The sequence below is a fragment of the Aulostomus chinensis genome, chromosome 4 (genome assembly GCF_037954235.1).
Source record: "Aulostomus chinensis isolate RoL2024-O1b breed Wild chromosome 4, RoL_Achi_v1.0, whole genome shotgun sequence".
Taxonomy (NCBI): domain Eukaryota; kingdom Metazoa; phylum Chordata; class Actinopteri; order Syngnathiformes; family Aulostomidae; genus Aulostomus; species Aulostomus chinensis.
In genome coordinates, this window is record NC_141323.1 from 11,327,254 (window position 1) to 11,343,546 (window position 16,293).

At 44.3% G+C, this 16,293-nt stretch overlaps 2 protein-coding genes across 3 annotated transcripts in view; both read right to left on the minus strand.

Moving 5' to 3' along the window:
* tmcc3 (transmembrane and coiled-coil domain family 3) overlaps window positions 1-13,117 on the minus strand; it is a 43,834-nt gene extending 30,717 nt beyond the window's left edge. The window contains exons 1-2 of one of the 2 annotated variants that reach the window (XM_086201764.1): window positions 12,748-13,117; window positions 11,860-11,951 (exon numbers count right to left, since the gene is read on the minus strand). In XM_086201764.1, coding sequence (XP_086057890.1) covers window positions 11,860-11,934 — 75 coding nt within the window. In that variant the 5' untranslated portion in view covers window positions 11,935-11,951; window positions 12,748-13,117. Of the gene's footprint in view, window positions 1-9,329; window positions 9,741-11,859; window positions 11,952-12,747 lie in introns of those variants that run through there. The other variant, XM_086201765.1, reaches the window with a different exon arrangement.
* A 649-nt stretch (window positions 13,118-13,766) lies between these two features.
* Window positions 13,767-15,542, minus strand: ndufa12 (NADH:ubiquinone oxidoreductase subunit A12). The gene is made up of 4 exons (XM_086201769.1): window positions 15,388-15,542; window positions 14,729-14,814; window positions 14,526-14,613; window positions 13,767-14,072 (listed from the first exon to the last, which is right to left on the minus strand). The coding sequence occupies exons 1-4, from the start codon at window positions 15,474-15,476 to the stop codon at window positions 13,892-13,894; spliced, it is 444 nt and encodes a 147-aa protein (XP_086057895.1). The 5' UTR covers window positions 15,477-15,542; the 3' UTR covers window positions 13,767-13,891.
* Between the last annotated feature and the right edge of the window lie 751 nt (window positions 15,543-16,293).

Genomic DNA, 16,293 nt, shown 5'->3' on the forward strand with positions numbered 1-16,293 from the left:
TACCTCAGTGTCAGTGCAACTGAGCTCACCCAGTATGAGACAGGAAGTGACGGAGAAGGTGAGACAAGAAGCTGAAGTGTAACTGACACACATTCCTCGTTCGACCCTGATATCAGTGAGGCAGACAGGAGGAGAAACTCTCCACTGTGAGCGAGACACCTCAGACAGCAGCGCATGGCATGAAGAGCAAATGACAGCAAAGGACAGGTAATTAGAGCTAATTACATCTCTTTGAGCTCCAGGGAAAAGGACATTATGTGCAGACAATTATATTAGGAGACAGGATATTTTGCCTATAGGACTCCTGTCTAATGTCTTGCTGGTTTCATTGTCATACATGCTTTCCGTGTTTATAATTTATTGGGAGTTTGTTTTCAACCAGATGAGCGTTAGCTGTGTGCATCTGTTGGCGTGCAACTCTCCAGCAGCGTGCAGGCCAAAGACTGAATAAACATCATTTCAGTAAGAGACAATTGAACAGGGAGACGCTCCCTCATTTACATGCAAATCCTCTGGGCTCAGACTTGAAGCATCAAAGTTTTATTTCAATTATATAACCTCACAGACGATTCACGCGCCTCCATTGATCTGTGCTTGAGTGTAACCTGTCGCGCCCTTCTTATTAAGCTGCCACCTTTATGATATGCATTCAGTGCCAACAATTACGTCTTCTGATGGCCGTTTCTGTGCCCTTGTTCCTTTCATCTCCGCCGCGTTCATGCATTCATTCTTTCACGTGTTGTCTTTGTTACTTTATAAATTCACATTCGGTAAGCGCAGCGCAGCCAGGGTTTCTATCAAACAGAGTTTTCTCATCTTCCGGATGTTGCTGCCAAGGATTTGTCACCGAGTAGTTGACAGTTTCACATTCACAAGTGTTCTTTCCACCTTGAGCAGCCGATGCTGATAGGCCTCATTAAGCTGACTGGCAGATGAGTAATGATGTCTGAACGTGTATAAACACAAACATGGTGCGGCAGAAATGTGGTAAGGAGCGTGTGGGCAGCCACCGTTCTGGTGACAACTCCATATATTATATATATACAGTATATATATAAAAAAAAAAACAAAACATACAAATGAGAGCTTCTAGTTATGGATTTTAAATAGACTTCCAGGCTTTAGCCCACATCTCTGTGCGTCTTAAGGCACATAAAAAAAATAAGCTTTTCAGTCAATCCTACTGAATAAATGAGCCCAACAACAGCAGATCGTAGGCTGGCGGATTAGCATGCTAGCTTAGGCATCATTGTCCAACAAGAGTAGAATAAAACTCAAGATGAGATCAGATCAGATATCAGATTAGATTGAATCGAGTTCCTGCTAACTTTACAAAGTCACTTCAGCAACTTCAGTCTGAATTTCTGGCATTACATTTTATAACGTGAGCCAATGTATTTTGCATAAGCTGTATATAGAACAGACATCATGAGAGCTCCGTGAAGCCTTAAAATCCCTGTTGCCTCCGTTTGGAAACTCCAACATAAGATTTTATGAAGTGTTGATTATGAAGGTGGAATCAAACCAAATCAGGCACTGTGGGGGTTTGGGCCTGAGTGCCGCAGCTCAGAGAAGTTAAAAAAACAAGTCCGTTTTTGGAGAAATGCATCTGATATCACACTGCAGTGGCTAAGTACGGATAGCCTGTGGAGAGGTGCTCTTTATTAGCATTCGTAGCATTTCGCTGTTTCCTGAACAACAGAAAACATGGAAGGGAGGATGGCTGCCGTTTCCTCAGCTGTGCAGCCCTGCACTGAGGGGACGATTGGCATGCAATCACATGACTTACATAACTACCAAAATTGGCGTTTATGGAAGGTAATTGACAGCCAAGGTCACACAAATAGACTGCCTAGCAACACGCTAGTATTACCAAACAACCACTGCAACACCACAATTATTCTGAGTAGAACCAGTCATTTATATAATAAAGCACACATTATTTCAGTTAGCTGAGTTAGCTAGCATTAAGTCAGTTACAGCAGCACGAGTCAGCTTAATATTATGTCAGTTACAGCAGCACGAGTCAGCTTAATATTATGTCAGTTACAGCAGCACGAGTCAGCTTAATATTATGTCAGTTACAGCAGCATGAGTCAGCTTAATATTATGTCAGTTACAGTAGCATGAGTTAGCTCACATTTCAGTTACGGTAACTTGAGTTAGCAAGCATTATGTCAGTTGCAGTAGCTTGAGGTAGCTAACATTTATGTTAGCTACCTCAAGCTACTGTAACATTTATGTTACAATAGCTTGAGTTAGCTAATATTTTTGTTTTAGTAGCTTGAGTTGGCAAATACTATGTCAGTTACGGAAGCATGAGTTAGCTAACATGTCTGATATGGTTGCTTGAGTTAGCTTCCATTACATCAGTTACAGTAGCTTAGGTTCGCTAACATTATGTTAGTTAGCTTGAGATACAATATATAACTGTTTCCCTCTAGCTGCAACTGAATGTAAATATTGTAATTACGTACAAGAACATGGAAATATGGTTAATATGACACATAAAAGTGATCATTCAGTGTCTTGCGTGAAAGTTAGCTTTGAGCTAATAGAAGAGGACTATACGGCAAAGTACTACGTCAGTAAACGGTGTATATTTGATGAATTAAAAGCAAGTTTAGCATGTAGTAGTGTAGTAGTAGAGCTCGTTTGAGAGCAACCTGATTTATTTTAAAAAGCGCCTCAGAATCTTTTTTTTTTTTTTTACAATTCATTTTTCAACGATTGCTTTTTTTCTATGCGACACCTCAAAAACTCAAAACAGATTCAGAAAAGATGCTGCCCCCTCCTCCTACAGCTTTTTCAGCTACAATAATAGATTCCCTCCCATCCATCCATGTCTTTTGTCCAAGCCTAGCAGGGAACTAAATCAAGGGGGCACTTGAATGACCATGCTGGGGATGGAAAGGCTTTAGCGCGGGTTTTAGGGAGTCTGAATTTAAGCCGACTGGAGATGAAGTTCTGCGCTAGACAGATGCAGTGCTGTCAAGGGTAATCACATGGCAGTAATTTCAAAAACCTCCATGCAGTTTTATGACTACTGAAGGTTGGGAATCATTTTGTCCCACTTATAGATCAGAAGGTCTCCTGAAAATTCAAAGGAGTTTTGACAGCCCAGAGCTGGAGGGAGACACATTATGAATTAAGCAACAGGCAGGCCATAAAGGAGGAATGTGATGTTTAGGGGCCCTGGTTTTCCCAGTCTTCCCTTCCCTTCCTTTGTTTATTTTACCGCCAAGGAATCTGCTTTCCCATGTGAAATTAACAGAACTTTGCCGAAAGAACCAGTCCTGTTGGTGAAGCTGTCGGAATCTATCGAAAGAACGCCAATAAATTCAAATCCACAGCAAATCAACATGTTTATGTGAGCAGCAAATTTATGCAAAAAAAAAAAAAAAAAAGTTTAAGTTTGAAATGTCTTTTTTTTTTTAAACAATCGTGGTATTTTCAGTGTTTCAAGTTTCATAAATAATCCCAAAAATGAATTTCTGACAGCATTCAAAATTATATCGCCATGGAAACGTTCAGACTCCATGGAATTCGAGAGTCTTTATCTGTTTATGACTTATGGAATCATCAGTTTTATTTTGTTTTTAATTGCAGACGTTCCACAAATCCTGAACATTTTGTCTGATATTTTAATTATATATATGTGTGTACAATGTACATATATATAGTGTGTGTGTGTGTGTGTGTGTGTGTGTGTGTGTGTGTGTGTGTGTGTGTATGTGAGACCCCAAATTGTGAAGCCACATTGCAACCTGACCTGACACAACAATCAGAATGTGTGAATGCTTTCATGGAGGACAATGTCGCCTCACTGAGCACACGGGCTCGAGAGGCCGTTTGAAATAAATATCTGAGGGGTCACACGTTCAAAGCGTGCGGGGGAGTCGGGGTACTGGCCGGTCTTTCATGTGCCACCACCCTCCACACCGCCAGCTTGTGACATTTCAGCTCTTTTTTTTTTTAAAGGTCTCTTAAGAGATTTCTTCTTTAAAAACGACAGCTGATACGTGGGTGTCGTTGAGGGAAGTGAAAGACACTGCGGTGTGACATTAAAGTGAGAAGTCAGAGAGGTGAAAAGCGACGGAGCGACCAGACTGACGTATGTCCACATGCGTGCCATTAATCTGGTCAAACAGCAAACACATCCTGAGTGGCTGATGCCTAAAACGCCTGTGGAGCTAAAACAGTTAGTTGACCAAATAAAAGACGAAACCATTGAATGAACGTCAGCTACCGCTAGGCTAAGCTAGCTGCAACGTCATTCAACACAGCTGTCCATCACTAAAAGGGGCAGATCCACACTGTCTGAAAACGGGTCAGTGGAGGATTTGTTGCAGGATTTTTCAATTTAATTTTACTTTTGTGTGGAGCAGACAACACTGGAAGCTGAGTGTAGTGAGGTAGGCTGCATTCACAGTGAAGATACCAGGGACCGCAACCGAAAACAGGCCAAACCTGTTTGCACTTCCTGTTGTCTCCCTTTAGAGCTGATAGCTGGAGGCCTCAGACACAGACAAGGTTATATGTTAATAAGCTGAGGATACAACACACACACACACACACACACACACACACACACACACACACACACACACACGCACACACACACACAGAGCTTTGTTTAACTTTGATTTAAACTGACAAGTCAATTATGAATAAACTCGCTTATATCTGCTGTAATGTTACTCATGCGCATGGGCACACACACACACACACACACACACACACACACACACACACACACACACACACACACGTAGAGAGCAACTCTAGTGGTGTAATTCATTCCTTTGACTCCTCCCCTGAACCTTAGCTATCGCGGCTAACCCCAACCTTTATCAAACCAGCACGAGCCTGATCCTCAAAACCAGTAAAAACCAGCGCCAGTGATGACCTCAGAAATGCAAATACGTGAGCCTGGCTTACATTCAGGATGGTGTCTAAGGGTCCTAGCAAGTATGGAAATACAAAAAGCGTGACTGTGTGCATGTGAGGTCGAGTGTCTAAAGTCCCGTGATCACAAGGAGGGCATGAGATTCAGTGGCTGCTGGCGTCATGTGTGGTTTCCACAGAGGTAAACTGAGCATTGATGAACGTGATGGGATGAGTTTGTGTGTGTTTGTGTGTGTGTAAAACAGATTTACGTGCTCGCCACTGAAGGTCAACATCTTCATCAGGGGAAATCATCCACACGTAGCCGAGACTCATCAGTGTGACTGAGCACGGGGTTGATGGGTCATGAGCAGGTTGTGTGTGTTTGTTGTGCCTCCGCTGGGATGTTTGTGAAGGGAAAAGTTCAGCACAGATATTTGTTGCAAGTGCTGAACTTGGCGAGTAACCGGTCGGTGCATGACTGCGAGCCCCCCGCCATGATTCAACTGGACAAGTTACGTCAGCAGGTCACTCCCAAAATGCAGGGACGCTTAGACAAGTCAAGCCAAGCTCGTGACCTCCAGTAGTTCAACACATATTCTTAATTTAATCGAGTTAGAAAACAACCCGCTTGGATCTGTTCGGTCAGCGTGAAGGAACGGCCATTAGCCTGTTAGCCCGTTAGCTTTGGGTCGCTCGTCACTTCACACTTCATTTCACAACTTTCAGTGCAAAGGTTGTGCGCTTAATACTCGCAAGGAGTCACGTAAAGAAGGGAAAGGAAAAGTGCATTTCTAGGGACACTGGGGGCCACAGACAACAGGGACCTGGGGGCCTCTGCCCCGGCCTTTCACCTGACCCAAACACCACCCTTGCTAGAGGCATGAAGGCCTCCTTCGGGCCGCAACAGTCGTCTCTACATGGTCAATCATGGTACCTGGACTAAGTTGGTCAGGTGTCCCTTGGGTCCCCCTTCCTGCTTGGTGCTTCAGGTATGTGGTTTACCCACACCATTGCGACCCCCCCCCTCCCCCACCCCCCGGGTCCAGGCTCTCTTGAGGTGGATTGACCTTTAAGGAAGAAACTAGCAATTCTCATTGGAGTAACAAGCTCACGTTCTCCAAAAACACTCTGACACCAAACCCAGAGCGCCCCCTTGTGGATGAGAAAGACATCATATTACCACAAAAGAAACAAGTAGCGTAGCATAGCAGCTCCTTATAGAAAGGTTAAAGGTCACACATAATATTAGCGGTTTGTTTTCTGCGCCGAAACATTTGACACCGCCCTCGTTTGCCATCTTTTTGTTCAAACTGCAGTTTGACGATGCAGTAAATACAAGGACCTGATGAGAGGAAAGACGATCAGCAAACCGTTTCCCCTTGAGACCAAAGTTCACCGCCATCCGTCAAGCTTTCCTTGAGATATTTCAGAGTGGACCAAAGTACAACAGCACGCAGTTTCTGGCACGAACGGCCTAATCAGAAACAAACATCATGAGTGAAGCCTCGATGCCAGACGGAGACTGGAGAGCATGTGGGTTATTTCTTTTCTCTTCTTTTCTTTAGCTTATGACGTGGCAGCAAGAAGCACTCAATAGACCCGGTGAAAAGCCGGAAGAATGGAAATCAATTACTGTCACAGGAAAATAGAAGCGCTGTAATAATGGGACTGCTTTTAAGTGGTGCAGACAAATAACCAAGGAAACAACCAGGAAATTGGTCATTTTTCTGATGGAGTAAGATTTTTTTTTCGTAACGATTGATGCACTGCTTCCTCCCCAGGAACACGACACGTACAAATTCATTTTCCACATCAAAACTGTAAAAATGAGAATGAAATGCGTTATGATGACGTGAAAATTTAAAAAAAAAAGAAAAAAGAAAAAGATACATATATTATTAAAGATTTTGGCAGCATTAATTTAGTTTTGTGATAATTCAACTCGCATGCAGTTTCATGTTTGTTTTGAAGGATTCTTTCTTGTCGGACAAAAAGTGACACAGCCTACGTGTTCGTACTGCGGTGGGTGACACGTCAACGTTCGCCGCGAATTGGCTTTGATAACAAATAATTCTTTTGATGCAGATTTTGCTTTGTTATGAGGTCTTACTGTGTATTAGAGACCCAAAAAGGAAGTATTATCGTGGGAATGTGGGTTTTACAGAACTATTAAAGTTTTAATACGCAACATGTCAACATTAAATTTCTTCAAAAGTACAAGACCTGAAGCTAATCGAATCTGATGGCTAACAAGCTAACTAGCTTCAAGCTAAGTATTCGTGGCCAGCTCTTCCTGCATTCTGGAGTCTCAAAAAAGTGAGGGGGGGGGGGTCACTTTCATGAGCTCCAACACTTAACTGTGACTTCTTGAAAGGTGCAGTACACTTTTGGGGTGACGTATCACTTTACAAGATGTACAAAACAGATGTTCGGGGGGGGGGGGGTGCTACAAATACTCATCAGGCTTTGCTTCTTTTCTGTAAGACGAAATTTAGGGTTTTAAAAAAAAATCCTCTTGTGTTTAAGAGCAGATTCGTGCGTGAGAACAGTTCCTGAATGAGGCCAAATGTTTCTGCAGCGCTGGAGCGTAAGTAATTGCAGAGGGTGGCTTCTTTATTTATTTTAGGTTTATTTTGGATTACTTTCTGGTCCTCTCACATATTTCTGCGACACTGCGTTGCACCTTCTCATCCCAAACCCCCACTGGGGGAATGACAATGCAATACCCGCTCACATCAATCTTATTTTCTAGCACTTCACAAGGGTGGACGCCCAGAAAAAAACCCCCACAGCCACTAGATGAAGTGTATCACAGCGAGAACTGTGTTGACACATTACACTGAGCTGTCCTCTGAAATATTACCTCTGTTATGGGATAAACACTGTCAGAGAGAGAGAGAGAGAGAGAGAAGGGAAGATAAGAGGCCTTGAATGCTCTGTTTGAGGCTGTGGTGGTTACCATGGTGAAGGGATGTTAGAGAGCCCAGTCAGTCGGGGGGCATCTCTGTTTGTAACTGCAGACGTCGTACTGTACGCAGATGTTGTGTAAACACTGGTCAGGACCAAGCTCGGGGCAGCAACACACCGGAGAGCGATAAAACAGAAATATCCCGCTGCCTCTTCCTTCGACCGTTTCCTTGTTTGTTGCCTGACGGAGGCTGAGCAGGAAGAGTGCCATTATACCAGGAGGGTTACATAACCGCATTTCTATCTTATTTTGTTGTGCGAGCAGGCACTTAATGCATGCACACACACAAAGACACAACCCTCAGCACAATGGGGAAAGCCCAAAGCGCTGACTGTCTGGGGTTTGGATCAGGGACGCTCTTTTGTTTGGTTTTGTTTTGTTGTTTTTTCACTCCAAGGACGAGACATTTTGATGGAGCGACTGAGACGAGAGAAGACAGGAGGAGCAGAAACGCAGGCGCCCGCCGGAACACTGAGGGGGGCCCGAAACTCAAAGGCATGTTTTGGAAAGCGAGAGAGCAAGAAAGGCGAAAGGCACTTCCAGAGGTGTTCATGATCCACGGACATTCCTGGAGAGTTACACAAGCAGCACGACCAATCACACGCTGCACGCCAACATGGTGCAACTTGCCTGACCTCCTCACGATCGCAGACCTTTTTACCTTCGAAACACAAGATGCACCCTTTTATTTTATAGAGCTTTAAAACCTTCCTAGAGACGATCTGAGCCAAGACTGCAGTTATGACAAGTTCATCATTGAATTATCTTCAGGTAAAAAGCTTGTTTTGTCATTTTTAAATCATCTCTTACAATCAACACCTAATTGTTAAACAGCAGATTCGCAAGAGTTCATTGCGGGAAAAAATTGTTTTATTATCAATTAATCTTAGTAGCATATTTATAAATTTTGTCATAATGCACACCTTGATATTTATCATCAGAACATTCATTCTTTTAATTTGTTTGAATTTTTTTATTCAGTTTTTCTACTTTCTTCAGTATGCTTGCCCTAAAATCTACCGGTTCCTTGGTCGATGCTCCAACCCTCCACCAAGTTTGATGAAAATTTGCCAAATAATTTTTGCACAATCCTGCTAGAAGTGATTTTCCCGCTCAAAAACAGACGAACAGCCTGACAGGAAACAACAGGGTCGTCAACTCGTCATCTCGAGGAGGCGGACTTTAGTTTTCAGGGTAAAGTTAACATTCTAGCTCAGTAAAACCGGCTTGACAACAGCATTCAAACACAGCACGTTCAGCAGAATCGCAGGCTTCAGCCCTAAACGCTTCCTGTCTCAGGGACTCCGACCCTCTCAGCCGCCGCTCACAGCAGCGGCGTCACTGTCAGCAGTTTTCAGCTCATGCAACAAAACAAACAGCAAAAAATAAAAAAAAGAAGTGAGTTCCTTCTCCTCCATGTGGAACAGACAAAAAGAAGCAGATTTAGAGCAGCAACAAGCAGAAACACTACCTCTGTGACATAGATGAGTGGAATTGTGCTGTAGTTCTTCCTCATGCCTCCACGCTGTCAGACCTGGAGGTCAAAGTGCACGCCAAAGCGGCTCCTGAGGACCCGTTCTCATCACAGCGCTCTGACTGCAGCTTTGAAGTTAGAGACTATCCTCAGGAGTGTGTGGGTTGGTGTGTGTGTGAGTGCAACCCTCTTAATGTGAAATCAGCCATCAGCTGCCTCACTCACACACCAAAGTGCCCCTGCCCCTCATTTCCTTTGCCATCAGCTGATCTGGGCTGCTCTCCCGACGCTGCCCTGCCAGGGAAGAGACCACCTTAAAAGGCTTCAAGCTGGAATTCTCTGATCCCTATCAGCCACCCTCCACTGGCCCTGGCACACTTCGCCACGGTAACAACAGCCTCCGCTGCCAATCAGGAGGGAGCAGACAGAGGATGGAGGGAGGGAGGGAAAGGAGAGATTTAAGGGGATGAACGAGTGAGGGAATGTTGAGGGAGTGCAGGAATCTCTTTCCCCGAAGGAGGACAGCACTGCTCTTCTGCTGCACAGATAACAGCAACGTGTGTGTGTGTGTGTGTGTGTGTGTGTGTGTGTGTCTGACCCCCGCACACTCCCTCTTTATGAGTGGGAGTGGGTTAGAAGCCTTAAAGGACAACAACCAGGTGATTTCAGCGTTGTTTCAAATACTTCAAATCCTTTCAAAAGGTTCCTGTACAAATACTTTGTTACTGAAGTGCAGTTGAGACGTTCTTATACTGATTCTGATGCTTGAACTCGTACATTGGCCGACACAGAGTACTTATGTCACCGCAGGATGTATGTACATTTGCTGTTGTGAGTTCAGTATTTGCAAGTAGAAGCACAGCACAGCTTCCTGTGTAGGTCTAAGCTCCCGTTTCAGGGCAGCGAAGAAGAATCCCTTTCCTGTGTGAGACGGAGCCTCACGGGAACGAGGACGAATACTTCGGTGAAGATTCTACAGCTGAAAATACTCCCGAAAAAAAAAAAAACCCACAAAAATCTGGTGGAGCTGTTTTGACACGACTGAGCTTTTTCTTTCATGGTTTCAAGTGTTCAGAGAAAATAAAGGAGATTTTGTGGTCACTGTTGGGTTTGGTTGTCAGTGGCATGCGGACGTTGCACCGTTGCTTTTAGTCTTTTTGTGTCATTTGGTGATCTTGAAAATCAATTTTGTTTGCTGCAAGTTTTCCCGTCACGTTTTCCCCTCAGACGGCGAAATCTGAAACTGTTTTTGCTTGTGTGTTTATTCTAGTTACAATGTCACATAATCACACATCTCTACGTTTTTTTTTTTTGTTCGTGTGATATGTTTTGTTAATGTTTCTTAGTATTTGCTATTAAAATCAATTAAATTAAAATAATGGTTGGCCAATGGTGACATCCTGCACTGTCAATTTTCTGCTTAATAAAATTATGGAAAAGTAATAAATGAATAAGGATCCTTCATGTTTTAAGAGCATTTGTACCTAAAAAAAAAAAAACAAAACGAAGATTTATAACAGAATTTTCCTTGATTTAAAAAAAATGATTCCAGCTGTTATTTTTTTCCCTGTATTTTTACATCTGCGAATGGAACCTCACGATGGGCCAAATTTGGGCAGCGCTACTTTAGAGAAATAATTCAAGATTGGCTCACGTTTGTAGATTAAAAAACAAACAGCCCAGCTTTCCTCATCAGAAGGGAAACATTCAGAGAAACCAATGAGAAGAATTAGCAGAACTTCAACTGAATTTCCGTAACCAAAAGCATCAGTTATAGGAGGAACATTTGCTGTGTTCCAGTGGAACACGTGAGAGGAGAGCGAGCAGCTCCCTCAGAACCGGCCCGAGCACACAGACCCTGAACACAGACGACACTCTGAGCCTGGACTCCCTCATCCAGGGCCCAGGAGTCGGAGCCTGTTGTGGGATGAAGCAGAGCGTGCATGATGCAGGGGGAGAGGTGAGGGAGTAGGTGAAGAAGAGGGGGAGGAGGAGGTGAGGGATGATGCAGCTCAGATGAGATGTGACAGTTGGCAGGAGCGAAGGTGAAGAGGAGGGCGGGCGGGTGAGGAGGGTGTCTCCACATCAGCGTGACCTCTCTGGTGCCCAGCTGGCATCACGAGCAGCTGCCGCTTCAGGACGCTGCTGCATCAGCAAGTAGAGAAGCTGAGACGGGAGATTAGCTGCTCTACTTCCAGAGGAGGAGTCCGACCGGCAGCAAATACGTCACATCAGCCCGTCTAACAGAAGCTAGAGATGGAAAAGCTAGAGCCGCGCGTGGTGATCACGATTGTCCAGCGCGTTCGTTCATTGCTAGGACTTTCTGTCTCTGAGTGACGTCTCCTCCATTGCTGCTCCCTGAAATGCTGACTCAGGATCTGCCACAAGCCTTTTGCATCCTCCTCAGTCACCAGCCTGACTCACACATGTAAATCTAATGAAACAGCGCCCCCCTTGGAGTACGAAACACAACTACAGCCATAGTGTGAGTGTGTGTGTGAGTGTGTGTGTGCTGAGCGCAGCTTACATCGAGGAGCCATTCTTCTTCTTCCTCCAAACTGTCCCCTCGAGGACAAAGAGACGACAGCGTGAGCCTCCTCATCTAGCAGCTCCAGACTCCTGACACCAGGAGAAACACAACTTTAATATCACGAAGCACAGACCCCCCCCACACCAAGATAACAGCTTTTTAACACACTTTCAAGTTCGGATGTGTCACAAAAACATTTTCCTACCAAACACCAAAGACCCCCTTCACTGTCTGTGTGTAGCCTCATAAGGAAGTGTGTTTCTGATGAGTTTTCCCACTGATTGTCACTTCATCCCTTTCATCTCACATCGGCTGCTTTTGCCTTGCTGACCGAGTCAGAATCGGATGACGCAGGCGATTAGCTGCTAATCAAAAATGGTTTCTTACTTCAAATCTTGCTTCAGTGTGAGTTTTGAGGGTTTCAAGTTCAAAAATCATGCTTGTAACTTTTCACATATACTCTGGGTTCTCAAAGTAGGGTCCAGGGACCCCAAATCGGTCCTGGACAGTTTTCCAGGCAGCAAAATCCTTCAGTTGCTTGTGAAATATTTTCAAAAGTGCCAAGCACACAAAGTCTGATACGGTGATCTGATCTTAGTAGGTCATTTTCCAGAGAGGGAGTTCACCCCCCCCCTCCTGGCTCATCACCGGCTCACACACTCGAAGTGTTAATAAATTCAGGGTTACTGGTACGAGTCTGAGCGTGAAATCAGAGGGTGCATCAGATGGTGAGGAAGGTTCAGCTGTCAGATTGAATTGAAATGGTTCATTATTCAGCCCAGTGAAGGTCAAACAGCCAACACACACACACACACACACACACACACACGAGAGGAAGAGCACTTAACTCATTTATAGTCAAACTTGGTAAAGAAGCACACCAACCTGTTCTTGTGCAGCAGTCCAACATGAGCTCCGGTCCTGGACTGTGTTTAAGAGTGACGATGCCCTGAGTCATCATGAGTATGAGTGTGTGTGACAGTGAGCTGTCCTCGTGTGTGTGTGTGTGTGTGTGTGTGTGAGACAGTGAGCTGTCATCATTGTGTGTGTGTGTGTGTGTGTGTCCACTTCACTTGTACACACTCAGACCATTTCCTCTCTGGAGAGCCCCAGAGAAGCTTTGAAGCTTTACACACCTCAGTGTAAAACTCTGCAGGTTGCAACTTCTCAGCTTAGTATAATCCTGCATCGATTAACATGCACACACAGCACACACACACACACACACACACACACACACACACACACACAGTGATGACAGCTCACTGACACACACACACTCACGTCTATATAATAGGATCCTAAACACTGAACAGATTAAGACATGCAGGTTTAATGTGGAAGTGTGCCTGCGTGTTGGTGTTCCAGACCTTCACCACTTGTTCTTTCTCTTCACAAAGTGACGTGCGACACTGATGACAGCGCCACAACAACACGGTGACAATCAGACAAATAAGAGGCGTCTCTTAGGTGAGCGCCACCTTCAAACTGAACTCAGGAGCTTGTGTTCTTACGCGGGAGGTCAAGAAAACACCCGGTGAGCTCAGAGCTTTCAACAAATACCCACTCCTGACTCTGATGAGGGGGGAGGTGTGGCGAGTTCTGACCGACTTCTTGTTTGTTTCTTTGATAGATTTTCACCTAAATTTCCAGCCACGGCTGATAATGATAACATTTTCATTCGGGGCTGAAAGTACAGAGACCATCTTGTTGTGTTCCTTTCATTTAATACTGCAGCTGCAGGAGGATTCACGGGATCGGAGGATGACCTGCCTTCAGCCAAGGCCGTGCTGGGCTTCACTGTTCAACCTCACCGCAGCTCCAATCATCTCCATCAAGCAACCGCTGACTGCACGGAAGTGTTGTCAAATATCAAGACTGGAACCTCAAAGCATCAGGATGACATCTGTCAGAAACAACTTGGCTCCCAGCATGGATGTGGACACAGAAATTTTATTGGAGTCGGCAGGACGCCTTCATTTACACAACGGGAGGAGGAGGAGGAGGAGGAGGAGGAGGAGGCAGCGGGTCACGGCGCTCCAGCTTTAGGAGGAACCCACTCGTGGATCTTCTTGCGTGTGGTGGAGTAGGGAACGTACTGCTGGGGGCTGCCACTCACGTTGAACTGGTGGATCTCTGCCAAGAACTTCTTGGGCTCCGGCGGGTGTGTGGTGGGGGGGTCGTCTGTCATACAGTGCAGCCAGCGATGCCTGGGGGGGGGGGGATTCCATTACTGCTGGAGGTGCTGGTTGAGTTGAGCATGTTTATGTAATTTAAATGTGCTATAAAGTGGATCTGATGGCATGCAAGCCAGACTGCATCTGCTACAAAAATATGATCAAAACTGATCAACAACTGAAGTTTTATAAAATAAAAAATCCACAGAACACAGACTATAAAATCTAAAATTAAAAAAGAAGCAACAAGAGAGCAAGAAAGAGAACACAACAGCGCTACTAGTGATGCACAATCCTGGATTTTTGGTCAATAATGTGTAAAAACCAGTTTAAATGATCTTTACATCACGAAAATGAATGTAAACTCTGTTAAAGTAAAAAAAAAACAGGTTCTTTGTTTCTAAAACTTCAGTTAAAAGCCCATGAATTATGGATTAATAACATTTTTCCTCATCATAATCTACACAAACATATTTGGGGTCCTACCACTCAGCAGGCACCATGCTGCCGTCCACCTCCCACAGGGTTCTCTTTCCGTTCATCTCCATGGTGTAGACCACCCAGCGGTGGCGTCCTGGAACACAAACGACATGACATTTAGGAATATTAACCCGCCACGGACGGAAAAACCTGCGACATCAAAATCAGCTCGAATGTGTACGTGTTGGAGCAGAAGAACTTCTACTCACCGAAGAAGTAATGCTTCTTGTCCTCATAGTATTTGTTTCCGTATTTGTCCACGCCGATCAGGGTTCCTGTCTTCAAATCATTCACCCTGCCAACAACACCACGACAGCTTTTTACTTCCATTGAGAGGAACAGCAGAGGGGGGACCCACCCAGCCAGTCTCAACTCTCACAGTATCGATTATCAGCAATTATTCAATCTGCTGGCCAGTTTTATTTCACCCAGTAATGCAGAGGAAAGGAGAAGTGGTCATCTATCCTTTTCCAGTTTCATAACACAGTCTAATCATTGCCAAGGCCAATTATGTTAAAACAAACACTGTCTGGACACTAAACTGAGTAAATGTTGCTGGAGCTCAGTTAGTTTTTAAGGTTTTGAGTATTCAAGTTCCTCCTCGACGTGACTGAGCTCCACTCAATGCTCTAAATCTTGAATGGAGTTTGGTGCAAAGCTCATTTCACGGTAGTTCGCCAGCATCGTTCCGCCGCCAACCATTCCTGCGATTATGTAGGTTTGGATGTCGGCTGGCTACATGAGCTGTCAACAGCTAACTCAGCCCTGACACGCAAAAAACACCTACCGACTGTCTTTATGACTTCTTGTAATGATCACTTCCGTCATAAAAACTACAAAAAATATAACCTTTGTGATGCCAACCCACCTGAAGAGCTGAAGTAAAAGACCTCGGATTCCACCGTGACCTCCTATTTGCCCCAAAGCCCTTCGGACGACGTTTACATACTCCGCCATTTTTAGACGGAATAATTACAGCGACGGACCGAAGTGTCATTTTTAAAATGTCCGGGTAACAATCCTTTGGTTCCGCGTGCATACGTAGCTAGCTAAAATTAACTGACTTATGTTACATGAATACAATATGTGATTAAAAAAAAACACAGAAAATTGACAACGCATAATTTAACTCAATAACTCAATTCAATAAAAAATAAAATATCCATTTATCTACCTAAAAATAATAATAATCATTTTATTATTATTACACTTGTATGTACAGGAACACCAGATTAAATATGAGGGGCTGTGAGATTATTGATATTAGGAAACAGAGAATATTTAATTTTCTTTTATCCTGTATTAATTTTCACTTTTTCTCCCTTGACTTTGTTTTTTTTTTGTGAGATATTAAATGAAGCCATGTTTAGAGGGAACACTATTTTATCTTGATTAATCCCTCAAGCATGTGTTGTATTTTAAAAGGTTGTTATACGGGTGAGGTCAGAGGTCAGAGCCAGCTGGTTTGTGTTCAGAGCAGATCCTCCCTGACACTTGAGCTCTTGATTTTTAATTAAAAGGACAGTCTCAACTCAGCTGCAACCCCTCGCTATTTCTCAAGAGAGATCTACCAGGGGTCACCACTCGGGGAAATAGAGCATAAAACCACAGAAAGATTTGACTCATGAGTCACTCATAAAAAGGCCTTATCTCAGAGCAGAGCTTTGACCAGCGGCTCAAAGACCCAGACTTCACCCACAGTTGACCCTCAGATGCAGGGATGCGCCGCCTCCCACACACACGTCTCTTTGCACTCTGCAATTAGGTAGCGACA